Raw genomic sequence first — 27,158 nt, forward strand, 5'->3', positions numbered from 1 at the left:
GGTTAAGGACTCCTACCAGCCAGGACATACCCTTTACTCGGTGTACCAACACAGGAACATCCAGAATAACACACACAAAATGCTGGAGCAACTCAGCAAATTCTGCTGATGAAGGGTCTCGGCCCGAAACGTTGACTGTTCATTCCTCTCCATAGATACTGACTGACCTGCTGAGTTTGTCCAGCATTTTGTGTGTGCAGTGATAATTCTGATGCTGAATGCAGCTCTCACTTGTGAAGAACAGCTGCATACAAAGCAGGATTCAAATAAATTTTAACTTCGAATGTCGAGACAGGGTAGATGAACTGACTGTGCAGATTGGGAAAAAATATATATCACAGTGAGTACTTTACTTTCTGACAGGAGCCAATCTTACTTTTGTGCAAGGCCTTAGGTTTTGAGCAGAACAACCCACAACACTCACCATTTCTTAAGTCGATCTCGTGCCTCGAGGCGAGCGCCCACTTCAAACGTAATACCCCGCCTACTCGGAGGCTTCTTGGACATCTTCAACACACTTTATTCCCTGTACAGAACAGACAAACCTTTGTAAGTTAATGATGTGCCAGTGCCAAAACAGACCCCACATAGTGTCCCTGCAAACCAGAAGCTATAGTATGGGCAGCTCCAGCTGCTTTCTCTCTGCTCCAGCACCTGGGCTCAGCTCTGACCTCTGGCACTGCTTGAATCTTCTCCCCGTAACAAGCCGCACCTACTCCCCATAACCACGTGGCCTTCTTCCAGGCGATCTGTTTCTTCCCCACATCCCAAGGACCTGCGGGCTAGTAGGGTGATTGGCCGCATTAAATTGCCCCTAATATGTATAGCTGAGTTAACACCATAAAGACACAGGAGCAAATTAAGCCATTCAGCCCATCCAATCTGCACCACCATTTATTATCCCTCTTAACCCCATTCTCCTGCTTTCTCCCTGTAACCTTTGACACGTTGATTGCTGGTGCTATAAAGCGTTATGCTAGTCATATGCTACCGTGCCGCCCATCTTGTGGTGTGCTGTCACTGAAATAACGTGGAGAGGAGCAGGGCATCTAATTTGTGCCCGCAAAGCGGCAGCAATTCTTAAGGATTAGAGATTAGCCTCATTTGTCATACGGTAAAACAGTGAAATGCATCGTTTGCAACAAGTCCCAACACCGTCCAAGGATGTGCTGGGGGCAGCCTGCGAGTGTCATCGTGCCTCTGGCCACAACTTACTAACCTTCACACGTACATCTAGGAACGTGGGAAGAAACCAGAGCACCCAAAGGAAACCATGCGATCAGAGTGAAAATGTACAAACTCCTTACAGACAGTGGTGTTAGGGCCTGTACTGTGCTGGGGTGTCAGGGAGGGGTAGCACCTCTGGTGGGGGAACATGTCGCGTCCTTTTCAAGGCGGTTAGTCCACCTTTGGTCCCCACCTGGCACTCAGCTCTCACCTGTGGCTCCTCGTAGCTGTTTGCATGCAACAGCGGCCACACCCCGGGCAACAGCTTCAACAAGCCGGCTAAACCAGGTGAGGGTAGCCGACTGGTCTCAAAATCTCGGTGAGATAGGGAGTTGTCTATCCCAGCATGTGAAGACAGACTCCGGCGGATTGAGCGGACGAGACCAATGGAAGGTCCAATGGTCAAGAAGGTGGTCTCTGCAAGCATTGTGGAACGTGTAGAGCAGGACAAGACACAGAAGACGTCCTGGTCATCCACTGCGCCTAGTTCCATCTCTAGCCGTTTCGACCCTGTCTTGCCACTGGATCCAGATGGGAACTGGGAAGAGAGAGTGAGGCTGACGCTGCGCAACTTTCTCTTACTTAAATCCAAATCACGCGCTAGTCTCAAACCAACATAACGGTGTCGAGGTCCTTATCGACGTCCATGATGGAAGAACACAGTTAGGGCATATTCTGCAGTTAGGGTATATAGCAAATATTGATTGCACCAGCAACCAATCTTCAGACATGAGCGTGGATTGAATTTAAAATGCAGCCCTGAAACAACAGTCATTCTGAAGCTGTGTTCTCGAGTTGATTGACAACCAGATGATGCTGATTAATATTCATTTTGGGTGTCCGGAGTGTGGGTGCGAAGCAGGTTTGTGAAAACTATATGTAATTCAAAGGAAGCATTGTAGATACAATGTAACTAGAGAACTGTCCTGCTGCTGTGTTGATCTTTAGCACAAGTAAAATTGGGTCGGGAGGCCTCTTCCTCCAAGTGTCTCAATATGATGCCTGCTGCTCGTTCTTGTTGAATAAAACACTTCTACATCCACCATCTTCAGTGTCTCTCCAGTAATTCTGTTCACGTTACAACAGGCGGCGGGAATTCAACTATCTTCTGATCGCAGCTGCTGTAAAGCGTTACCCTAACCGCTATTCCACTGTGCCGCCTTTCAATGATACAGTAACCTACTCTTTGGAAATCCCAGTGGTTCAGCTCCTGGCTCGCCAGTGCTGATTCCAACATTCCCTCTAGACTCTCCAGGGTTAGGGTTCAAAGCACACCTGCACTCCCCTTAATCTCACTGGAACACGTAATGTACAGCTCTGTTGTGTAACGTCTGGAAGACCAGGGAATTAAGGCTTCAGGTGTACTAGCCCTGACAAATATCATGAAATTTGTTGTCAAATATAAATACGTGAGGAAAGTACAAAATCCTTTACACAAGAGATTCTGTAGATGTTGGAAATCTTAGCAACACACACAAAATGCTGGAAGAACTCGGCAAGTCGGCCAGTGTTTATCAAGAGAAATAAACATGTTTATTTCCCTTTCACTCATCGCTATGACATGGTCTTGACCATGATTGTTCTTAGCAATTTTTTTTTCCTACAGAAGTGGTTTGCCATTGCCTTCTTCTGAGCATTACAAGACCTCAGCCATTATCAATACTCTTCAGAGATTGTCTGCACGTTGTCAGTGGTCACGTAACCAGAACCTGTGATGTGACCAGCTGCTTATACAACTACCCACCACCTGCACTGAATTAAAAATGCTGGTGTTATTCATTGGAATACCATTCAACAAGCTGAACAGTACGATCTGTAAAAGCCCGAGCATGTCAAATAATCCGTTTCACTGTTCTGTAAAACAGGGAACTTGTTTTATCCAAGAATAGCATTGTGACTCGATGAGCTCAGAGTTCAAGACTGCAGTCATTTGGAGTATTACATAAAGTTCTGGTCACCCCACTACAAGAAGGATATTGAGGATTTGGAAAGGGTAAAGAAGAGGCTGACCAGGAAGCTGCCTGGTTTAGAGGGCATGCAAGGTTAAACAAACTTGGGTTGTTTTTTCTGAAGCACTGGAAGCCGAGGGGAGATCTGGTAGAGATTTATAAGATTATGAGAGGCATAGATAAGAGTGGACAGGCAGTACCTGTTACCCAGGGTTAAAATGTCTAATACCAGAGGACATGCATCGAAAGGTGAGAGTGTGAAGGTTCAAAGGGGATGTGAGGGGTAAGTTTTTTCACTCAGAGTATGGTAGATGCTTTGAATGTGCTGCCTGGTATGCTGGTAGAGGCAAGTACATCAGAGGCTTTTCAGAGACATTTAGATAGGCACAGGGACGTGAGGAAGATGGGGGGACATGGACATTTTGTAAGTAGGTAGCTCTCGGGGGCTTTTTAGCTGGAATGGCACAACACTGTGGGCCGAAAGGCCTGTTTCTGTGCTGTACTGTTCTATGTATATATCATACACAGCACATAAACAAAAATATTACCAGATACTAGTTAATAAATTAGAATTCAAATAGTGTACCTGTGCATGGAACAGGTAAACACTAAACTGTCTGCTGTACTAGTGATGAGAGCTCAGTGGTGGCAGGGTATTCATTAGTCTCACACCTCGAGGGAGAAAGCTGTTACCAGTCTGGCAGTCCTAGTTCTGATGCTCCTGTACCTCCTTCCTGGACAGCAGTGGGTCAGAGTTTGTGGGATGGGTGGTAGGGATCCTCAATGGTGCCTTGAGCCCTTTGGCTACAATGCTCCCAGTAACTGTCATAGATGGGGGGGGGGGGGGGCGGGGGAGGGAGACGCTGGTGGTCCTCCCAGGGGATTCTACTCTCCTCTGTAGGGTGCTACGGTCTGACGCCTTGCAGCTTCTCTTCCACACAACTCACCACTGAAACCTCTGCAACACCTCACGGTTAAAGCCGGGAGGATTCACCTGCAAGTACACTGAGTGACAGACAGACATGCTGGTGTCAGCTGTGTGCCCCTGATCCTTAGTCAGAAGGTTGAGTGTTCAAGTCCTGGAGCAGGAGAAACTGAGGGACGGCTGCAGTTGGAAATGCCGATGAGAAGGAAACAGCACTCCCGAGTGTATTTAAAATAATTCCAACACTCTACGGTGCAGGGGGAGTGTACTGAGTCGACATTCAAGTCTCAATCAACATCACTCAAGTGAGGTCCGATTGTGATTTATACATGGGGAAGATCACCATCATACCTATCTTGGTCTCAGGGTGTACAACCATGACAGATTGAGGAATACGAACGATAAATACAGCAGAATGTCTGACAACACTGCAGGCTATCCCACCCCTTCCCCGCCCCAACCCCAGCACACCCTTGGGTATGCTGGTTGTTAATGCAAACAACACATTTTCCACTGTATACTGAGATGTAAACACCACGAGTAAACTTGAATCTTGTAAAGCGTGTGTGACACTTGTCAGAAATTTCTGCAAATCCTAAAAGAGTTAAACAGCACGGAGACAGGCCCTTCTGCCCAACTCGTCCATACTGACCAAAATATCCGCCACAACTAGTTAGTCCTGGTTTTGCCTGCGTTCGGCCAGGATCTGTTTAAACCTTTCCTATCCACATACCCGTCTTTCAAAATGTCATACGTCAAAGGACTAGGCCTTTAAACCCACCGAGTCTGTACCTCAAATCCAATTCTGTCCCCCAGCACTCATGTGAACCTATGTCCCCTCCTGCATAGAACATAACCCTCCACTTTTCTTTCATCCATGTCTCTCTGTTATATCGGCCTCACAGTGGGGAAGATCGAGTCGATTGTGAACGTAGTACAGAGAGCAGGACAAAATAGAGCAGTGTTGTAAATCTGGTGTGACCTGAGCATTACTGGCAAGACCACAGCACTGTGCACCATCTTGGACTACATACCCCGAGAAGGAAACTCACCAGGATATGCAGATAGGGAGGTATCTGGTCTCTCTAACCAAGGAAAGGCATGATTACAATACAGGGAGTGCAGTGAAGATTCACGAGATTGGGCGGCTCAGTAGGTAGGGCTGCTGCCTCTCAGCTCCACGGACCAACCCCAGGTGATGTCTGCATGTGGCTCTGACTGTGGGGAGGTGGAAGATCCAGGCAATGCATAACTCAGTCAGTGCCAGTCTGTGGGCACAAGGATAATGGACAATGGACAGATGAGATCTTGGCATGAAGGCAGCAGAGTTTGAAATTCACAGAGACAAGCAATGACAATGATAAAGATTAGATTTGCTTTGTCACACGTACATCGAAACATACAGCGGAAAGTGATGTTTGTGTCGACAACTGACTCGGCCAGAAGCTGCGCTGGGGGCAGCCTGCAAGTGTCGCCAGGCTCCTGACGGCAAACACAGCGCGCCCACAACTTACTGACCCTAACTCGTACGTCTCGGAAATGTGGGAGGAAACCGGAGCACCCGGAGCAAACCCATGCGGTCACGGGGAGAGCGTGCAGAGTCCATACAGACAGCAGCTCGAATTGAACCCTAGTTTTTCATCGCCTGCGCAGATTCCTAACTGCTATGTTACCGTGCTGTGCCACCCAACAGGAAATGGGTCAAGGCAGAGAAAGGTGATACCCACAGGACTGATCATGGATAGCAGATAAAATTCAACTGACCTGCATAATTCCAGTAACGTCTCAGTAATGGACCACCACTTAGACTACCATAGACATGTCTCTGATTATAGCTTTTTTTGCACTGGGGCCTTGTTTAACAGTCTTTTCCCTTCACTGTCTTGTATGACTTGTGTATAACTTATGCCCTGGGTGCTGTGGTTTGAGTCTGTGCCTATAATGCTGCTCCAAGCAAGTTTTTCATTGCAGCTGTACCCAACAATAAACAGCGTGAGATTGGAGCTGCAGATCCTCACATGGGTTGTTCACTGGTGCCAGCTGCACTGAAGTTAAAAGTCTCCTTTTCCCCTGTGACGGACGTCCAATACTCAACAGCACTTACACACCAATGCCGCAATGCTTCACTTTTCATCCACCAGCACGATGGGCAAGAACTCACTGTGCATTTCCTCCAACAACACATTAAATAAGAGAGACCAACTTGAGCTTTTTGTCACATTGGAACATATACCCAGTGCCCACTTCATTAGATACCTCCTGTACCTAATAAAGTGGCCACCGAGTGTACATTCGTGGTCTGCTGCCGTAAGTCAAGTCAAGTCATGTCGCTTTTTATTGTCATTTCGACCATAAATTGCTGGTAAAGTACACAGTAAAAACGAAACAACATTCCTCCAGGACCATGGTGCTACATGAAGCAACACAAAACTACACTGGACTAAGTGAGACAACACAAAAACTACACTAGACTACAGACCTACACAGGACTACATAGAGTGCACAAAACAGTGCAGGGCAGTACAATAAATAATAAACAAGACAATAGGCACAGTAGAGGACAAATTACAATATAATAATAAATGATGTAGATGTCAGTCTAGTCTCTGGGTATTGAGGAGTCTGATGGCCTGAGGGAAGTAACTGTTGCACAGTCTGGTCGTGAGAGCCCAAATGCTTCGGTACCTTTTGCCAAATGGCAGGAGGGAGAAGAGTTTGTATGAAGGGTGCGTGGGGTCCTTCACAATGCTGTTGGCTTTACAGGTGCAGCGTGTGGTGTAAATGTCTGTAATGGCGGGAACAGAGACCCCGATGATCTTCTCAGCTGACCTCACTATCCACTGCAAGGTCTTGCAATCTGAGATGGTGCAATTTCTGAACCAGGCAGTGATGCAGCTGCTCAGGATGCTCTCAATACAACCTCTGTAGAACATGGTGAGGATGGGGTGGGGGGGGTTGGAAATGGACTTTTCTCAGCCTTCGCAGAAAGTAGAGACGCTGCTGTGCTTTCTTGGCTATGGGGCTGGTGTTGAGGGACCAGGTGAGATTCTCCACCAGGTGAACACCAAGAAATTTGGTGCTCTTAATGATCTAACAGAGGAGCCGTCAATGTTCAGCGGTGAGTGGTACCTCCGTGCTCTCCTGAAATCAACAACTATCTCTTTTGTTCACATTCAGAGACAGGTTGTTGGCTCTGCACCAGTCCATTAGCCGCTGCACCTCCTCTCTGTATGCTGACTCATCATTCTTGCTGATGAGACCCACCACGGTCGTGTCATCGGCGAACTTGATGATGTGGTTCGAGCTGTGTGTTATAGCAGTTGTGGGTCAGCAGAGTGAACAGCAGTGGACTGAGCACACAGCCCTGGGGGGCCCCCGTGCTCAGCGTGATGGTGTTGGAGATGCTGCCCCCAATCCGGACTGACTGAGGTCTCCCAGTCAGGAAGTCTAGGATCCAGTTGCAGAGGGAGGTGTTCAGGCCCAGCAGTTTCAGCTTTCCAATCAGGTGCTGAGGAATGGTTGTGTTGAATGCTGAACTGAAGTCTATGAACAGCATTCCAACGTACGTTCAAACCCATCCACTTCAAGCTTCAACGTGCTGTGCATTCAGAAATGCTCTTCTGCCCACCACTGTTGTAACGTGTGGTTACTTGAGTTACTGTTGCCTTTCTGTCAACTTGAACTGGTCTGGCCATTCTCTCTGACCTCTCTCATTAACAAGGCGCTTTTTACCCACAGATGTGCTGTTGACTAGCTGCTTTCTGTTCTTCGTCAGTCCTCTGTAAACTCTGGATCAGGGGCTGCCAACTTCCTTCACGCCACAGACCAGTCCTATTAACCAAGCGGTGCGTGGACCCCACGTTAGGAACCCTTGCTCTAGAGTTCTGGTCACCGAGTTATAGGAAAGATGTCAACAAATTGCAGAGAGTAGAGAAGATTTACTAGAATGTTACCTGGGTTTCATCATCTAAGTTACAGAGAAAGGTTGAACAAGTTGGGTCTTTATTCTCTGGAGCGTAGAAGGTTGAGGGGGGACTTGATAGAGGTATTTAAAATTATGAGGGGGATAGATAGAATTGATGTGGATAGGCTTTTTCCATTGAGAGTGAGGGAGATTCAAACAAGACGACATGAGTTGAGAGTTAAAGGGCAAAAGTTTAGGGGTAACATGAGGGGGAACTTCTTTACTCAGACAGTGGTAGCTGTGTGGAACGAGCTTCCAGCAGAAGTGATTGAGGCAGGTTTGATGTTGTCATTTAAAGTTAATTTGGACAGCTATATGGACAGGAAAGGAATGGAGGGTTATGGGCTGAGTGCAGGTCAGTGGGACTAGGTGAGAGTAAGAGTTCGGCACGGACTAGAAGGGCCGAGATGGCCTGTTTCCGTGCTGTAATTGTTATATGGTTATAGAGACTGTTGTAAATGAAAGCCCCAGGCAATTAGCAGTTTCCGAGATACTCAAACCACCCCATCTGGCACCAACAATCATTCCATGGTCAAAGTCACTTAGATCACATTTCTTCCCCATTTTGATGTTTGGTCTTAACAACAACTGCATCTCTTGACTGTGACTGCATGCTTTTATGCATTGAGTCGCTGCCACACGACTACCTGATTAGATATTTGCATTAATGAGGTATGCGAGTGTACCCAATAAAGTGGCCACTGAGCATCCAGTGAAATGCATCATTTGTTTCAATGACCACGGTCCCTGGACGTGATGGGGACAGCTGGCTAGTGTCGCCACGCTCCCAGCACCAATAGAATGCCCACAACTTACTAACCCTAACCGTATGTCATTTGAATATGGGAGGAAACCAGAGCACCCAGAGGAAACCCACGTGGTCATGGGGAGAAAACAAAAACTCCTTAACCAGCAGCAGAAATTGAACCCCGATCAGTGACACTCCTGAACCTGAGTGGATAACTTCACTCACCTCAACACTGAACTGATTCCACAACCTATGGACTCACTTCCAAAGATTCTACAACTCATGTTCAGTATTATTTATTATTAGTCTTTTTTTCTATTGACACAAATAGTCTTCTTTTCCATATTGGTTGCCAATCCTTGGGTGTAGCTTTTCATTGATTCTATTGTTTTTTGTTCTACTGTGGATAGCCAGAGGCTTTTTCCCCAGAGCTGAAATGGCTAACATGAGGGGGCATAGTTTTAAGGTGCTCAAAGGCAGGTACGGGGGCGGGGGGGGGGGGGGAGGTGTCAGGAGTAAGTTTTCCACAAAGAGAGTGTAGGTACGTGGAATGCAAGGCCAGTGACGGTGGTGGACGCGTGGAGCTCTGATAAAAAGAGGGCTACGCGGTAGGGTAATTCTGGGCCGTTTCTAGAATAGGTTACATGGCCAGTACAACATTGTGGGCCAAAGAGCTTGTATTGTGCTGAAGACTTCTATGTTCCATGTTCCATGTGAATGCCCTGAAGAAAATGAATCTCAGGGTTGTACATGGTGACATTTATGTACTTTGATAATAAGTTTACTTTGAATTTTGTAAAGTGTTGTGCTATCCACTCTGTTAACATGCCGCAGAATAAATTATACTGTCAGAAGAGTGAAAAAAATTATACCTTAACCAGATCTTGACTTTACTTAGTCACCAAAATCAACAAAGAAATCTAATTGAGCATAGCCACTAACCAGCCAAGGCTTTCTTTGCCCAACTCAATCAGAAAGTGCCTAGTAACCGCTACCTTATAGTAAGCTGACAGTAGATGTCAGGAATCTTATAAAATCAATCACAGCATCCTATAAACCAGATACAAAATGCCGGAGTAACTCAGCAGATCAGGCAGCGTCTATGGAAATGAATAAATAGTCGACGCTTCGGGACGAGACTGTTCATCAGAACTGGAAAGGAAGGGGGAAAGATACCAGAATAAAAAGGCGGTGGGGGGGGGGGGGTGGGAAGGGGAAGGAGGACTAATTAGAAGGTGATAGGTGAAGCCTGGTTAGGAAAGGAAGGAATCTGATAGGAGAGGTTGAGTGGACCATAGGAGAAAAGGAAAGAGGAGGGAACCCGGGGCGGGGGGTGATAGGCAGGTGAGAAGTGATTAAGGGGCCAGAGTGGGGAATAGAATAAACATTTTGTGTGTGTGTTGTTTTGCAGTTCCAGCATCTGCAGAATTTACTACAAATGAGACCCAGTAAAAAGAAAAAAAATCACTACTGGAGGGACATCCTCTATCTTAAACCTTCAATAAACAATCAGTAAGCAGGTAAATGATAATGACCATATCCAGAGCTGCAGCCTTCTGACCAATGTCTCAAAGAACAAGGAGACTCAGGTCTGATCACACACTACAGTGCCCAAAGCAAGCAAGGGCAAACAGAATCAACTGCAAGTGACCCGGTCTGTATCAAGTTCCAGTAAATGCATTTCTGCATCTCAGAATTGACTAGGCAAGAAAATACTCTGACAATCACAGACGCATCAGACCCAACACCACAACCAAAGAGGGAACTACAAGCATTCTTAAAAGACAGGAACACACACTAAATGCTGGAGAAACTCAGCAGGTCAGGCTGTTCTGCACAGAGAGGAATAAACGGCTGATGTTTTGGGCCGAGAAACACACATGTAATGCAGGAGAAACTCAGCAGGTCCAGTGGCTCTGAATGGGCTGGAATAAACAGCTGATGTTTTGGGTTGAGAAACACTCACGATACTGGAGGAACTCAGCAGGTCAGGCTGTTCTGCACGGAGAGGAATAAACGGCTGATGTTTTGGGCCGAGAAACACACATGTAATGCGGGAGAAACTCAGCAGGTCCAGTGGCTCTGAATGGGCTGGAATAAACAGCTGATGTTTTGGGTTGAGAAACACTCACGATACTGGAGGAACTCAGCAGGTCAGGCTGTTCTGTACAGACTGGAATAAACAGTAATTTTGGGCCGAGACCCTTCCTCAGGGCTCAAAGAGTCATAGAAAAGTACAGCACAGAAACAGGTCCTTCGGCCCACCTAGTCCATACCAAACCATTTAAACTGCCTAGTCACATCGACTTGCACCTGAACCATAGCCCTCCATACCCCTACCATCCATGTACTTTTCTGAACTACTCTTAAACATTAAAAATACGCCTGTAAACATCACTTGTGCTGGCAGCTTGTTCCACAGTCTCACGACTCTCTGAGTGGAGAAGTCTTCCTTCATGTTCCCCTTAAATTTTTCACCTTTCACCCTTAACCCATGACCTCTGGTTGTAGTCCCACCCAACCTCAGTGGAAAAGGTCTCCTTACAGTTACTCTATCGATACAATCATGGTGCGTAAAAAGAGGTACTTTTTATTCAAGAAGGTGATCGAGATTTTAAAGGCAGAGTTTCACGTAAGTTTCTATGAGTTGAGCCGCAACCAATCAGCAAGAGGGATTCATCAGAAAGGGCCAATAAGAATAGTTCAAGTGCAAGTGGAGCGGCCATCTTGTGAGCGTGCCAGTCTTCAGAGTGGCTTGGGTGAGGTAAAGCAGCTTGTAAGTTACTCTCTTTCTGTCCTTACTTCTTCATTCCTCATCTGCTAGGGTGTAATAATTTAGTGAGAATGGCTCCAGGGGCAGTGTTTGGTACTCTGTGCGGGATGTGGGAAGGCTCGGAGATATCCAGTTGCAGCGCCTGAGAGAACGTAATAAGGAACTGGAGCTGCAGCTTGATGACCTTCAACTCATATGGGAGAATGAGGGGGTAATAGACAGGAGCTGCAGGGAGGTAGTTACCCCTGGGTTGCAGAAGACAGGTAAATAGGTGACTGGCAGGAGGAGGGGAAATGCACAGCCATTGCAAGGAACACTTATGACCATTCCCCTTAAGTATACAACCTTACAGATACTATTGAGGGAGACAAGAGACAACGTACCGGGGGGGGGAGCCACAGTGACCAGGTCTCTGGCACGGAGTCTGCTGCTGTGGCTCAGAAGGGCAGAGAGGTGAAGAGGAGATTTACTCAGAGGAACAGAGATGAGGTTCTGTGGGCGCAATAGACACACCCACATGCATTGTTACTTCCCTGGTGCCAGGATCAGTGAAGTCTTGGGTGGGTCCGTGGCATTCTGGCATTGATGTGGAAACCATAGAAAGGGTGCAGAGGAGATTTACAAGGATGTTGCCTGGATTGGGGAACATGCCCTATGAAAACAGGTTGAGTGAACTCGGCCTTTTCTCCTTTAAGTGATGGAGGATGAGAGGTGACCTGATAGAGGTGTATAAGATGATGAGAGGCATTGATCGTGTGGATAGTCAGAGACTTTTTCCCAGAGCTGAAATGGCTGCCACAAGAAGGCACAGGTTTAAGGTGCTTGGGAGTAGGTACAGAGGAAACGTCAGGATAAGTATTTTTACACAGAGTGGTTAGTGTGTGGAATGGGCTGCCGGCAACGGTGGTGGAGGTGGATACGATAGGGTCTTTTAAGAGACTTTTGGATAGGTACATGGAGCTTAGTAAAATAGAGGGCTATGGGTAAGCTTAGTAATTTCTACGGTAGGGACATGTTCGGCACAGCTCTGTGGGCCAAAGGGCCTGTATTGCGCTGTAGGTTTCCTATGGTTCTATGTGTCTATTCTCAAGGGCGACGGTGAGCAACCAGAAGTCTTGGTACATATTGGAACCAATGACACAGGGAGACAAAGTGAGGAGGTCCTGAGGAGATATTTTAGGGAGCCAGGTAGAAAGCTGAGAAACAGGACCTCCAGGGTAGTAATATTTGGATTACTGCTTGTGCCACCTGCCAGTGAGGATAAGAAAAGAATGATTTGGCAGATGAATGGATGGCTGAGGAACTGGCGCAGGGGGCAGGGGTTCAAATCTATGGATCATTGGGATCTCTTCTGGGATTGGTATGATCTGTACAAAAGGGACAGGTTATACCTAATCCCGAGGGGTCCAATATCTTTGCGGGCAGGTTGGCTAGATGCGTTGAAACTAATTTGGCACAGAGATGGGAATTGGAGTGATAGTGCAGAAGATGAGATAGTTGGTTTACAAACAGAAGCAATGTATAATGAGACTCCTAGTAAGGAGAGGCTGATGATTGGCCAAAATTGCAGTCAAAAGGATGAGCTGCAACATAAAAGGCGGACAAAATTGAAGAGTGTAAATACAGGGCTAAAGTTGTTATATTTGTGTGTGTGCAGTATACGGCATAAGGTAGATGACCTGTAGCACAGTTACAGACTGGCATCACTGTATCATGGCTGAAAGAAGATTAAAGCTGGAAGCTTAATGACCAAGGATACACACTGTATCGAAAGGACAGGCAGGAAGGCAGCGGGGTTGACGTGGCTCTGTTGATAAAAAATGAAATTAAATCATTAGAAGGAGATGAGATAGGGTCAGAAGGCGCTGAATTGTTGTGGATAGAACCAATGAACTGTAAGGGTAAAAAGACCCTGATGGGAGACCCCTCCCAAACAGTCATAAGAATGTAGCCTACAAGTTACAATGGGAGATAGGAAATGCATGCCAAAAGGGCAATATTACAATAGTCATGAGGAATTTCAATATGCAAGTAGATTGCAAAAAATCAGGTTAGTGCTAGATTCCAAGAGGGAAAATTTCTAGAATGCCTACAAGATGATTTTTTAGAGCAACTCATGGTTGAGCCCACTATGGGATCAACTATTCTGGATTGGATGCTGAATGAACCAGAATTAATTACAGAGCTTAAGGTAAAGGAGTCCTTAGGGATGAATGATAGTATGATTGAAGTCAGCCCGAAATTTGAGAAGGAAAAGATAAGGTTAGTTGTATCGGTATTACAGTAAAGGGAATTTCAGGGGCATGAGAGAGAAGCTAGCCAGAAATGATTGAAAAAGAACACTGGCAGGAATGATGGCAGAGCAGCAATGGCTGGAATCTCTGGAAGCAATTCAAAAAGCACGGGATATATACATCCCAAAGAGGAAGAAGTATTCCAAAGGAAAGATAACAGAACCACGGCTAACAAGAGAAGTCAAAGCCAATATAAAAGCCAAAGAAAAGGCATATAATAGAGCAAAATTTAGTCAGAAATTTGAGGATTGGAAAACCTTTAAATACCAACAGAAAGCAACTAAAAAAGTCATCAAGGTGGTAAAGATAGAAAACGAAAGTAAGCTAGCCAGTAATAGTAAAGAGGAAACCAGAAGTGTCTTTAGATACATAAAAAAGAGTGACATGAGTGAATATCAGATCACCAGAAAACGATGCTGGAGATGTAGTAATGGGGGACAAGACAATGGTGGACAAATTGAATAAGTATTTTGCATCAGTCTTCACTGTGGAAGACACCAGCATTATTGTGGAAGCTCCAGGTGTCAGGGGGCATGAAGTGTGTGAAGTTACCATTACTTGGGAGAAGATTCTTGGGAATCTGAAAGGTCTGAAGGTATACATCATCTGGACAAGATGGTGTACACCCCACAGTTCTTAAAGAGGTGGCCAAAGAGATTGTGGCGGCATTAGTAATGATCTTTCAAGAAACATTAAAAATTGAAAAACTGGAAAATTGCACCACTCTTCAAGAAGGGAGAGAGGCACAAGAAAGGAAATTATAGGCCACTTAGTCTATCCTGAATGGTTGGCAAGATGTTGGAGTCGATCGTTAAGGATGTGGTTTCAGGGTACTTGGAGGCGCATGATAAAATAGGTCATAGTCAGCATGGTTTCCTTAAGGCAAAATCTTGCCTGACAAATCTGTTGGAATTCTTTGAAGAAATAACAAACAGGATAGACAAAGGAGAATTGGTTGATGTTGTGTACTTCGATTTTCAGAAGGCCTTTGACAAGGTGCCACACTTGAGGCTGCTTTCGAAACTATGAGTCCACGGGATTACAGGAAGGATTCTAGCGTGGATAAAGCAGAGGCTGACTGGCAAGAGGCAAACAGTGGGAATAAAGAGAGCCTTTTGTTGCTAGCTCCCAGTGACTAGTGGTGTTCCACAGGGGTCTGTGTTGGGACTGATCCTTTTTACATTATATGATGGAATGTTACAAAGTTTGCAGACAGTATGAGGACAGGGAGAGGGGCAGGTAGCCCTGGGAAAGTAGAGGCTACGGAATGACTTAGACGGATTAGGAGAATGGACAAAGAAGTGGCAATGTTGGGAAGTGTATGGTCATGCACTTTGGTAGAAAAAATAAAAGGGTTGACTATTTTCTAAATGGAGAGAAAATATAAAAAACTAAGACGCATCAACTTGCCTTTCACACCAACAGGTCAACAGAGGACACCACCTCCACGGCACTTCACTCTGCCCTGACCCACCTGGACAGCCCCAACTCTTACGTCAGAAAGCTGTTCATTGACTTCAGTTCGGCATTCAATACTGTAATCCCCTCCAAGCCGATCGCCAAACTTCACCAGCTTGGTATCAGCTCATCCCTCTGCAATTGGACCTTGGACTTTCTGACTAACAGACCCCAATCAGTTAAGTTAGACAACCTCTCCTCCTCCACTCTCACCCTGAACACCGGCATGCCTCAAGGCTGTGCTGAGCCCTCTTCTGTACTCCCTTTTCACCTATGACTGCGTTCCTATACATGGTTCTAACTCCATAATCAAGTTCGCAGACAACAGCACAGTGGTTGGTCTGATCAGAGGGGATGACGAGACAGCCTACAGGGACGAGGTCTAGCACCTGGCCGTGTGGTGTGCCGACAACAACCTGGCCCTTAACACCCAGAAGACCAAGGAGATCACTGTGGACTTCAGGCATGCTAGGAGCCACACTCATGTCCCCATCTACATCAACAGAGCTGTAGTGGAGCATGTATCAAGCTTCAAATTCCTTGGTATCCACATTTCCAAGGATCTCACCTGGTCCCTGAACTCTTCCATCCTGATCAAAAAGGTGTAACAGCGCCTTTATTTCCTGTGGAGCATCAAGAAAGCTCACCTCTGTCCCAGGATACTGACGGACTGTTATCACTGTACCACTGAGAGTATACTCACCCACTGCATCTCAGTGTGGTATGGCAATTGTCCCGTTTTGGACCACAAAGCACTCCAGCGTGTGGTGAAAACTGCCCAGCCGATTATCGGCACCCAATTGCCCACCATTGAGAATATCTACCATAAACGCTGCCTGGGCAGGGCGAAAAGCATTATCAAGGATGCATCTCATCCTAACCATGGACTTTTTACTCTCCTCCCATCCGGTAGACGCTACAGGAGCCTCTGCTCCCGCACCAGCAGGCACAGGAAGAGCTTCTTCCCTGAGGCTATGACCCTGCTGAACCTCTCATCACAGCGCTAAGTAGTATTGCACCCATACTGGACTGTTTCAGTACTTTTATATTTGTGTGCTGTAGCACTTACTTTTTATTCTGTTACATGCTCAAGGAGATCTGTTTTTTTTGTGAGAATGATGTAATGGTCTTTTGGAGGTCACCTGATGTGATTTTCCCGCCATTGAGGTCACGATGACATGTGCCCCGTGACTATATAAGGGTCAACTCAGGTGACGTAGGGGGATTTTTGAGTTTGTAGATTTCCAGGTAGAACGTGTTGTATCTTCGTTTCTGTTGTGTTTGTTTTTGTGACGCAGTTTCATTTTTAAAACGGTTGTATGTTCTGTTGAAAGATTCCATATTACTTGGACTGGGAATTTGTGGCTGGAAGTGCCAATTTACTCAATTCCGACAGTTTTGAAGGGAGAGTGAAGAATTCGTCGAAGTGAAGGATCGAGAGAAGTCGGCATCTATTGGCAGTTTAATAAAGGATCGACCTTATTGAGTCTTCGTTGAAGAGAAGCTGCATTGAGATAACTCTTGCAACACAGCAATGAGTTCATGCAAAGGCTCGCTCTAAAAGGAATTTAAGGTCAGTTGATTTAAACTGTTTATTTTCAGCATCGGGAATCCTGTGGACAGAACTGGCAGTAAAAGTGCGTCAGTGAAGAAATCGTTCTCCAGAGAAGACTCTCCCAATTGAATGTGTAAAACTGTTGGACTTTAAGTTATCGCTTTAAGAACTGTATATAACTGTATCGCTTTAAGAACTGTTTCCGCATTTAACGCTTTTAAGAACCAGAGCCGAGTCGAGTTGATGAACAATTGCGTACCTGTTAACCTCCGGTTAAAGTTTGCCTTTGTTTTTTTTCCCCCTTATCGTTTATACATGTTTAATAAATGTTCAGTTGTTTTTATAAAACCTGTCTCGATTAATATTCATTGTTGCCGGTTATGTAACAATTCGCAGTTATTTTGAAAATAACACTATTCTTTGCATTTCTGGTCAGATGCTAACTGCATTTCATTGGCTTTGTATCTGTACTCGGCACAATGACAATAAAATTGAATCTAATCTAATCTAATCTAATCAAAACTTGGGAGTCCTTGTGCAGGATTCCCTAAGGATTAATTTACAGGTTGAGTCTGTGGTGAGGAAGGCAAATGCAATGTTAACATTCATTTCAAGAGGACTAGGATGTAATGTTGAAACTTCATAAAGCCCTGGTAAGGCCTCACTTGAAGCATTGAGAGCAGTTTTGGGCCACCTATCTTAGAAAGGACATGCTGATACTTGAGAGGGTTCAAAGGAGGTTCACAAAATTTTTTCCAGGATTATACAGCTTGTCACCTGAACAGTGTTTGATGGCTCTGGTCCTGAATTCAGAAGAATGAGGGGTGACGTCACTGAAACCTATCGAATAGTGAAGGGCCTTGACAGAGTGAATGTGAAGAGGATGTTCTCTGTGGTGGGAAAACCCAACACCAGAGGAAACAGTCTCAGAATAGATGGGCCTCCTTTTAGAATGGAGATGAGAAGGAATTTCTTTAATCAGAGGGTGGTGAATCTGTGGAATCCTTTGCCACAGGCAGCTGTGGAACTTCAATCGTTATGTGTATTTAAGGCATAGGATGATAGCTGGTCAGGGCATGAAGCGATACGGGCTGGAGCTGAGAAGGAATTGGATCAGCCATGATGAAATGCTGGAGCAGACTAGATCGGCCAAATGACCTAATTGTGCTCCCATATCTTATGATCGACCCCTCTCATGACTCAAAAGAAAGAGGCTGACAATCAGTTATATAACACTTAACACACTTGCAAAATGCTCTGTAAACTTGCCAATTTACATTGGCCTAAGCCCTAATGAAGGGTTTCAGCCTGAAACATCAACTGTTCATTTCCACTCATAGATGCTGCTTGACCTGTTGAGTTCCTCCAGGATTTTGCGTGTGTTAAGCTGCTGTGTGAACTCAGCAAGTCAGGCAGCATGGGGAGAGTGGAGGGCAGTGGGGAAGAAACTTCAGGGTTCTGGGGGAAGAAACCCTGCGTTGTCCTGAGGGCTTTGACCTGAGACATTGATGATTCCTCACCCCCCCCCATGCCCCCTCACAAATGCAGCTACACCCACTGAGCGCCTCCAGCAGAGCCTGTTTGTTCCTCTGGGAATGCAAGTGTATTTCAGCAATGAAAGCCGTACATGGACTGAGAGCAAACTGACACATAGGAGACAAAGGGCCAAGTCACACAGAGCAAAAAAGTCAATAAATAAAATAGCAAACTGCTGCTGATATGGGTAGTGGGGTGGAGATACTGTACGTCTCTACCAAAGGAGGTGTAAGGCACTCCTTCCCTCCGCTAGCCTGCAGATCACCCTTGGGCAAGAGGAAGCACCTACCTAACCCCCTGATCAGGGTCACATGAAGCCATGGGAGCAGGTGGTGGATGGTCGTACGAGCAACCAGTGCGTACCACAAGTCCTGTTAATGTGACCACTGACGCCAAGCAGACAATCTCTGAAGAGTATTGATAATGGCTGGGGTCACCTGTATTATAAAGACACTGCCCAGAAGGAGGCAATGGCAACCACTTCTGTAGAAAAATTTGCCAAGTGCAATCGTGGCCAAAGATCCTGATCGCTTACGACACGGCATATAATGATGATGAAACAGGTTCATCATTACCATACGTACCAGGAGAGTGAAGAAGCACTGAGAGTGAATCAAATCGCCCTCCTGTATGATAAGATGATGGACATTTGTCCTCATAACCCACCTCAAATGGCCTTGCACCTTGCAGCCTGTCTGCACTGAACTTTCTCTGTAAGTGTAACATTCCATTCTGCATTGTTATGTCTTTTCCCTTTGTACTGTCTCAATACACTCATGCCGTGAAATGATCTGTATGGACGGCATGCAAAACAAAAGGTTTTCACTGACAGACTTTTTTCCCCAGGGTAGAAATGGTTAACATGAGCATAGTTTTAAGGTGACTGGATGTCAGACGTTTGTTTATCATTACAGAGTGGTGGGGGCATGCAATGCCCTGCCAGGAGAGCTGGCAGAGGCACATACATTAGGGACATTTTAAAGAACTCTTAGATAGTTATATGGATACTAGAAAATGGAGGTTTATTTAGGAGGGAAGGGTGGTGTTAAGAGTAGGTTATAAGCTCAGCACAATACAGCATGGTATTATACTGGTTAGCACAACACTTTACAGTGCAGGTGACCCAAGTTTAATTCCCACCACTGCCTGTAGTTTGTACGTTCTCCCCGTGACTACCTGGGTTTCCTCTGGGTGCTCAGGTTTCCTCCCACAGTCCAAAGACATATCAGTTGGTATGTGCTGTAGTGTTCTATGTTTTATCAATCAGTCCAGTGGGGATGCTCTGACGCTTTGCTAAAGCTATTTACCCCAGTTTCCTATTTTTTGCCTCATTAACCTTCCAAATCTCTGCCCATACATGTTTAACTTTTGATAATCACACTCAGTGGCCACTTTACAAATACTGAATCAGCCAATCATGTGGCAGCAACTCAATGCATAAAAGCATGTGACATGGTCAAGCGGTTCAGATCAAACATCAGAATGGGGGAGGAAATGTGATCAAAGTGACTTTGACCATGGAAGAATTGTTGGTGCCTGATGGGGTGGTATGAGTATCTCAGAAACTGCTAATTTCCTGGGATTTTCACGCATAACAGTCTCTAAGGTTTACAGAGAATGGTGTGAAAAACAAAAAAAAATCCAGTGAGGGGCAAAAACACCTTATAAATGAGAGAAGTCAGAGGAAAATGGCCAGACTGGCTCAAGCTGACAGGAAGGTGACAATAACTCAAATAACCATGTGTTACAACAGTGGTGTGCTAGGAGCATCTCTGAATGCACAGCATATCAAACCCTGAAGTGGATGGGTTACAGCAGCAGATGACCACACCGGTTCTACTCCTGCACCTAATAAACTGGCCACTGAATGTTCATAAACTTTTGCATCTACCTCTACAGAGAAAACTACGAACGAAGTGAGCAATGGTTGGTTGTCTGGTGATAGCAGGAAGCCTGTGCAGGAGCGTTTTTAAAGTGGAAAAGCTGTTGCACAGGGAGCAGTTCCACTCTCTTGACCTCGGAAGTCCGAGTCCAGGGTGCCAATAGTCATCACAGACTGGGGTCTTCCTTGGTTGCAGTGGATGACCATGATGTCTCCTGTACCTTGTCATGCCCTTCGTTCTCCACAGAATCTTGCAGAACCACCTTCCTGGCTGCTGGATCTCACTGTTGATCTCATCCGCCCAGTCCACCAAACCTGACTTAGCATGCTAGGACAGACACATCCCTATCTCACCGCCAGCTACCCTCACCTGGTTCAGACCACCTGTCGAAGCGGTGTACCAGGGTGTAGCCATTCTCACATGCAAATGGCTCCTTGGAGCCACAGATGAGAGCTGAGCATCCAGTGGGGACCAAAGATAATTGGGGTGTCCCGTAATGGACATGACAAGCCCCTTCACCAGAGTTGTTACCAGAGTGAGCAATAGTTTCCAATTTCCATGGTAAAGAAAGGACATTCAGGCCTCCGAGGGGGCAGATATCCAACCAGGATGCTGGGCTCCTGTAACGGTGAGACTAGAAAACCAGGCTAGTCCCAAAGAGTGAAGGTTGGAAGGAGATTTCAACCATACTGATGGAATAAACAAACAGAAACTGCTTCCACCTGCAGGATAAGCAAAGTCAGTCTCTGGGTTACTACCGGGGTTCTATTCCTCAGAACTGTCCGTCACCTGTTTGTTCATTATGTGCTGTATCGTATGACATAGGTAATCATGGTCTTTGATTGCTCTTGGCAAGTTTTTCTGCAGAAGTGGTTTGCCACTGCCCTTTCCTGGGCAGTGTCATTTAAAGACGGGTGACCCCAGCCATTATCAATACTCTTCAGAGACTGTCTGTCTGGTGTCAGTGGTCACATAACCAGGACTTGTGATATGCACCAACTGCTCATACGACCATCCACCACCTGCTCCCATGACCCTGATCAGGAGGCTAAGCAGGTGCTACACCTTACCCAAGGGTGACCTGCAGGCTGGCAGAGGGAAGGAGCCCCTTCTTTGGTAGAGACTTACCTCCACCTCAGCCACCCACCACAACCTGTACTGTCTGTATTTGGAATGAGAGATTGTGAGTGAGGATCACAGAAACAGCTGTGACTGGGAGTGTGAGCAGATGTGGGAAGAGCAGGCCTCAGTGACTCCAGTGAGAGACCCAAGTCAAAGGCCGAGTGAGACTCGGCCCCCAGTTATAGTGTGTCCACAAATAGGGTGTATGTAACCTGGGCAACACCTACAGCTGGAAGGCATGGGTTTTTACAGAAGATACAGATGAAACACTTCATTCGAAACTCAAGAGAGATACTTAGCACAGGGGTCAGAGTGGTTAATAGGTTGATTCATAACGCTCGACAGAGAAATGTGTAAACACAAAACAGTCCAGCCCCAGCCTTTCAGTCCACAGTGTGCTGAACTATTTAAACCAATGACTGATTAATCTAATCGCTCTTCCCCTGGCACTGATCATGTTTTTCCCATCTCTGAAGATTAGGGGAAAAGGAAGACAAAACATTTGTCTACAGGGCCAGAGGGACTCATTGGAGAAATTGTCCAGAGAGCCAGCACTGGCACGTGAGCAAAATGGATTCTTTCTTTATTGCAGAGAACATCAACAGATCCTCTGAACCTGGGGCTGAAAACCAAGAAGTGAGGGTTTGTGTTGGTAGTTTACAACCCTAGCAATTAGGGAAATAGAGTGAGTGTCTGAATACCAGGCAGAAAGAAGTGGGGGGGGGGGCTGGTACAGGATGGATGGGTGAATTGCTAGACAAGTCCAGAGGGAGTGAATTGGAGGTCTGGAGGGAAATCAATAAATAGAGGGGTGTGGGATGGGGGAGGGGTGATGTGGGCAGGATTAAAATCAGCTGGGGGTGAGTGGAGGAAGCTGAAGCCCATCTGAGATGGGAGGAAGAGGGGTAGATTTAATCCCGAGGGGGGAGGGGGAGGACGTGCATGGAGAAAAAGGACTGACCGAGTGTGAGAATGGAGACTGGATAACTCCCCAGGGCTGGAGAAATCTGGGTGTAGCCATGATGGAATTAAACCATCTTAACCAGGGAGAGTGGGCAACCATTGCAGAGGGGAGCGAAAAGCCCAAGAGGTGGGGGTCAACCGATCCCAAGGGCAAGGAGCAACCCCTTGCATTGAGGGAGTCACATCCTAAGGGGTTGGAACAGCCCCAAGTGGGAGGTGTTGAACCCCCAGCAGAGGGAAGAGTGATGTTAACTGACAGGGATGGAGTAAAGGTGGGGGAGAGGAGAGAATTACAGAAGGGTGAGGAAGAAGCCCAGAGAAGACACTGGCAGCGATTGGATGGGGTGGAGGGGGCTACTATAGTAAATCTTCAAGGAAAGGCAGAAAAAGGACCCCCAAAGGAGAGAGCAAACACGAGGAAATCTGCAGATGCTGGAATTTCAAGCAACACACATAAAAGTTGCTGGTGAACGCAGCAGGCCAGGCAGCATCTATAGGAAGAGGTACAGTCGACATTTCGGGCCGAGACCCTTCGTCAGGACCAACTGAAGGAAAAGCTAGTAAGAGATTTGAAAGTGGGAGGGGGAGGGGGAGATCCAAAATGATAGAAGACAGGAGAGGGAGGGATGGAACCAAGAGCTGGACAGTTAATTGGCAAAAGGGATCTGAGAGCATTATGCCCCACCTCCCCCCATACCCTATCCGTTATTTATTTATTTATATACACACTTTCTTTTTCTCTCTCTGTCCTTCTCACTATACCCCTTGTCCATCCTCTGGGTTACCCCCTCCCCCTTTTCTTTCTCCCTCAGCCTCCTGTCCCATGATCCTCTCATATCCCTTTTGCCAATCACCTGTCCAGCTCTTGGCTCCATCCCTCCCCCTCCTGTCTTCTCCTATCATTTTGGATCTCCCCCTCCTCTTCTCAAATCTCTTACTAGCTCTTTCAGTTAGTCTGACGAAGGGTCTCGACCCGAAACGTCGACTGTACCTCTTCCGAGAGATGCTGCCTGGCCTGCTGTGTTCACCAGCAACTTTTATGTGTGTTGCCCAAAGGAGAGAGGATTGTTTCGGTGCAGTGGATGAAGGAGGGCTCGAAGGAGTGGGATAAACTCCAAAAGATGGGGCGGCCCCAGTGGAGGGGGAGTGAAACCCAAGGGCGGGGGAGAGGAAAGAGAGCAGCAAGCCAGCTCTCCATGCACTGGGCAGGTGCTGCAAACAGTGGACAGGAATGTTGGATTTTTATTGAAACAGACCGGAGGGAGGATGATGGGCTCACATTGAACCTGGGGACACAGCCAGTCGGAACCTCTCGAATTCTCTACCCAGCGGAGAGAGGCATGGAGGGGTTGGGTGGGGAGAGAGGTTTGAAGCAATTAGTAGTGAAGTCCTGCGAGGGTGTAAAGCCCCCAGAGGTAGGGTGTTGGGGGAGGGAAACAATGGAAGGAAAGTCCCGTACTGCCCCACAGGAGGAGTGAAGAGGGAAGGGGTTCGGAGTGAAGTATGAGAATGAGTGAGGGGAGTGAGAGGATTAGAGTGAGGGGATGACAATGGGAGGGGGAGGAGGGGGCAAGAGGGAAGGGGTGTGAGGGGTAAGGAAGTGGGTATGGTGGGGGGAGGTGAGGGAGGGTGCTGAGGGGGTGATGAGGAGGGGAGGAGGTAGTGGAGTGGTGTTGGGGGGTAGTGGGGTGGTGTTGGGGGTAGTGGAGTGGGGGGTGGGGGGTAGTGCAGTGGGGAGTGGGGGGTGGGAGTGGAGGGTAGTGGAGTGGGAGTGGGGGTGGGGGGTATTAGAGTGGGGAGTGGGGGTAATGGAGCAGGGAGTGGGGGGTAGTGGAGTGGGAAGTGGGGAGTGGGAGTGGGGGTAGTGGAGTGGGGGGTAGGGGATAGTGGAGTGGGGGGTGGGGTCAGAGTGGGGGATGGGGGGGCTGGTAGTGGAAAGGGAGTGGGGAGGGTAATGGGGTGGTGGGGGGCAGGTAGTGGAAAGGGAGTGGGGGTAGTGGGGTGGGGGTGGGGGGAGGGTAATGGGATGGTGCGGCGGGTAGTGGAGTGGGGGTGGGGGGTGGGGAGGGTAATGGGGTGGTGAGGGGCGGATAGTGGAAAGGGGGCGGGGGTAGTGGAGTGGGGGGTGGGGCAGGTAGTGGATTGGGGGGTGGGGTGGGGGTAGTGGAGTGGGGGGTGGGGCGGGTAGTGGAGTGGGGGTGGGGAGGGTAATGGGGTGATGAGGGGCGGATAGTGGAAAGGGGGTGGGGGTAGTGGAGTGGGGGGTGGGGGAGGGTAATGGGGTGTTGGCGACAGTAGAGTGGTGTGGGGGGACAAAGCTGTTGAGGGGAGGGGGAGGTGGCGGTGGAAAGCGGTTTGGGGTGAAACTAGTGAGCAGTGGGGGAAGGGGTCGGGTGAGGGTGAGCAGGCGGGGACGGGGATGAAGGGTGGAGGTGGAGGGGGTGAAGATGAGCGGTGGTGGCGGGGAGGGGACATGCCCGTGGGTGGGGACGGGGGGAGGGGAAGCCGTACTCCCGACCGGTGACAGTGCCGGTGCGTCCAGCGGCCGCGCTCATAAACAAATAAACGGGCAGCGAGCCCGCGGGCACCGGCGGACCCGCTCCCGGGGCGATCGGCAGCGGCGACGGGCCGATCACCCACGCAGCAGCCGTTCCTCGCTCGCTCGCTCGCTCCCTCCCCGCGGCATCCTGCCCCCCACCCCCGCCGCCTCCGCCGGGGCCGTCGCCGCTCGGTATACCTCGCTCCGTTCATGCCGCCTTCGCTGTGACGACTCTCTTTTTCCCTCTCGCCTCCCTCATGTACAAACTCCACGGCGGTGGGGGGGGCAAAATACAGATCCTGCTGTCTTTCCTGCTTCCCTTTCTCGGGAGGGTGAGAGTGAAAACTTCCCAAAATATGCAAATCAGCGGCAGAGGGGGGATTTTTAAAACAGAAAAGGCAATAAACACACAACCCGGGTGGGATTCGGCTGCGCGCCGCATCCACACTAGGGGCGGGGCCGAGCTGCCGCGGGACCGCCTACCGCATTTCCTGATTGGCGCGCCGGCCCGGGATTTGTTTTTCATTGGCTGGAATTCCGCCGTCAATCAGAAGCAAGTTGGAGTGCGCCGCGTTTTTTTCCGCCGCCCCGGTTTTTTCCTCTCCCTCTACGCCTGGCGGGGTCGGAGAGGCCGGACCCGGCGCCGGAGGCGGGAGGCGGGAGGGGAGCGGCGAGCCAGCCAGCCGGCCGGGGTTCCCGGGGCAGGGAGGGAACGTGGATACAATGAGCGAAACGAACAGTGAATCGTCTACTGCCGGTGTACTCCGCGCCCCGACTGATTGAGCTCCATCGGCGCTCTAACCCCCGCCTTGGACTCCGCGCTCTTTCCAGTGTTATTTACACCGGCCGGCGGTGCCCTTCCTCCCTTTCAGCGTCTCCTAACCCTCCCCCGCCTGACTCCCGGGCGCATGCGCGCAGCGGATGGAACGTCGGTACAAGGAAATGTAGACCTCGTGTATCGACTGGAAAGGAAGGGAGAGGAGGGCTGAGTAGAAGATATTATTCCATACGAATAGTGATAATAGCTGCACATCTTTATGGTCCCGCTTGGGTTTCATTCCCTTTATTACTTACTATTGATCAAATCGTGTAGTTGCGTTCTCCTGAAAAACTTTAATCGTACTTTCAAAGTGGGAACAGGAGAGGCGGTTGAGGAAAAGTTATTTAATATTTACTGTTTTTTTATTTCAACAATAAAGGTTTATGAAATGTATTATAAACACACGAAATACAAAGGGAAGTTGCAAGCTGTTTAGTCTATACACCCATCGGTTCGATATAATTTATAGTGTTAGCAGCTTTGACTGTCACGTAGCCTCTCTGACCCATACAAACTTCAAGTGTTCAAAAGGCTTTTGCACGGGGTTTAGTCCTTCGACATCGAGAGGCAGCAGGAACTTGGATTAATGTAAAGCAGGGTTCCTAACCTTTGGTATGCCATGGACCAACAGCAAGGGGTCCGTGGACCCCAGATTAGGGTTCCCTGCTCTACAGAAGGTCCTAGGAGTTTGACGCGCCAGGCAACATCTACGGAAGGGAGTAAACCGTCGACGTTTCAGCCACAGACCCTTCATCGGGAAATTGCTTCAACCGTGATGTGTAAAAGCGCCATATAAATGCAGGCGTTTTATTGGCTACGTTCAAGGCTGAACACGTGCACGCAAAATGCCGATTTAAATAACAGATTTGGATGATTGAAATAAACATGATATTTGAATACGCGTTATGCAATATTGTCCCGAGATCTCTTAAAACCAATAGTGACAGACATATTTTTGCAACGTGGACAAATTCTGTGTGTAATAAATTTATAAACGAGATTTTGCAGATGCTGGAAATCCAGAGCAACAGCACATGAAATACTGGAGGAACTCAGCAAGTCAGGCAGTATCTATGGAATGGACAGGAAAGGAAAGGGGCAGAAACCAGGATCACCTCTTATCTGGCACCGCTCGTACTTCCCCTTTTTTCCATGGTCCACCATCCTTTTCTATCAGATTACTTCCTCGTCAGTCCTCCCAGCTTCTTACTTCATTCCCCCTCCAACCCATCTTCCCCATCACCTGCCAGCTTGTCCTCCACCTCCTTATTCTGGCTCTTCCCCTTTCCTTTCCAGTATTAATGAAGGGTCTCGACCCAAAAAGTTGACTCTATATATCTTCCACAGATGTTGCCTGACATGCCGAGATCCTGCCACATTTAGTATGTGTTGTTATGTATAA

The 27,158-nt window shown here is 47.7% G+C and overlaps 1 protein-coding gene across 8 annotated transcripts in view; it reads right to left on the reverse strand.

Moving 5' to 3' along the window:
- phf20b (PHD finger protein 20, b) overlaps positions 1-25,791 on the reverse strand; it is a 91,815-nt gene extending 66,024 nt beyond the window's left edge. For 7 of the 8 annotated variants that reach the window (XM_072243501.1, XM_072243484.1, XM_072243527.1 and 4 more), the window contains exons 1-2: positions 25,135-25,403; positions 425-526 (exon numbers count right to left, since the gene is read on the reverse strand). In XM_072243501.1, coding sequence (XP_072099602.1) covers positions 425-507 — 83 coding nt within the window. In that variant the 5' untranslated portion in view covers positions 508-526; positions 25,135-25,403. The other variant, XM_072243473.1, reaches the window with a different exon arrangement.
- Positions 25,792-27,158: the final 1,367 nt, after the last annotated feature.

Source organism: Mobula birostris, chromosome 2, assembly GCF_030028105.1.
Source record: "Mobula birostris isolate sMobBir1 chromosome 2, sMobBir1.hap1, whole genome shotgun sequence".
Classification (NCBI taxonomy): domain Eukaryota; kingdom Metazoa; phylum Chordata; class Chondrichthyes; order Myliobatiformes; family Myliobatidae; genus Mobula; species Mobula birostris.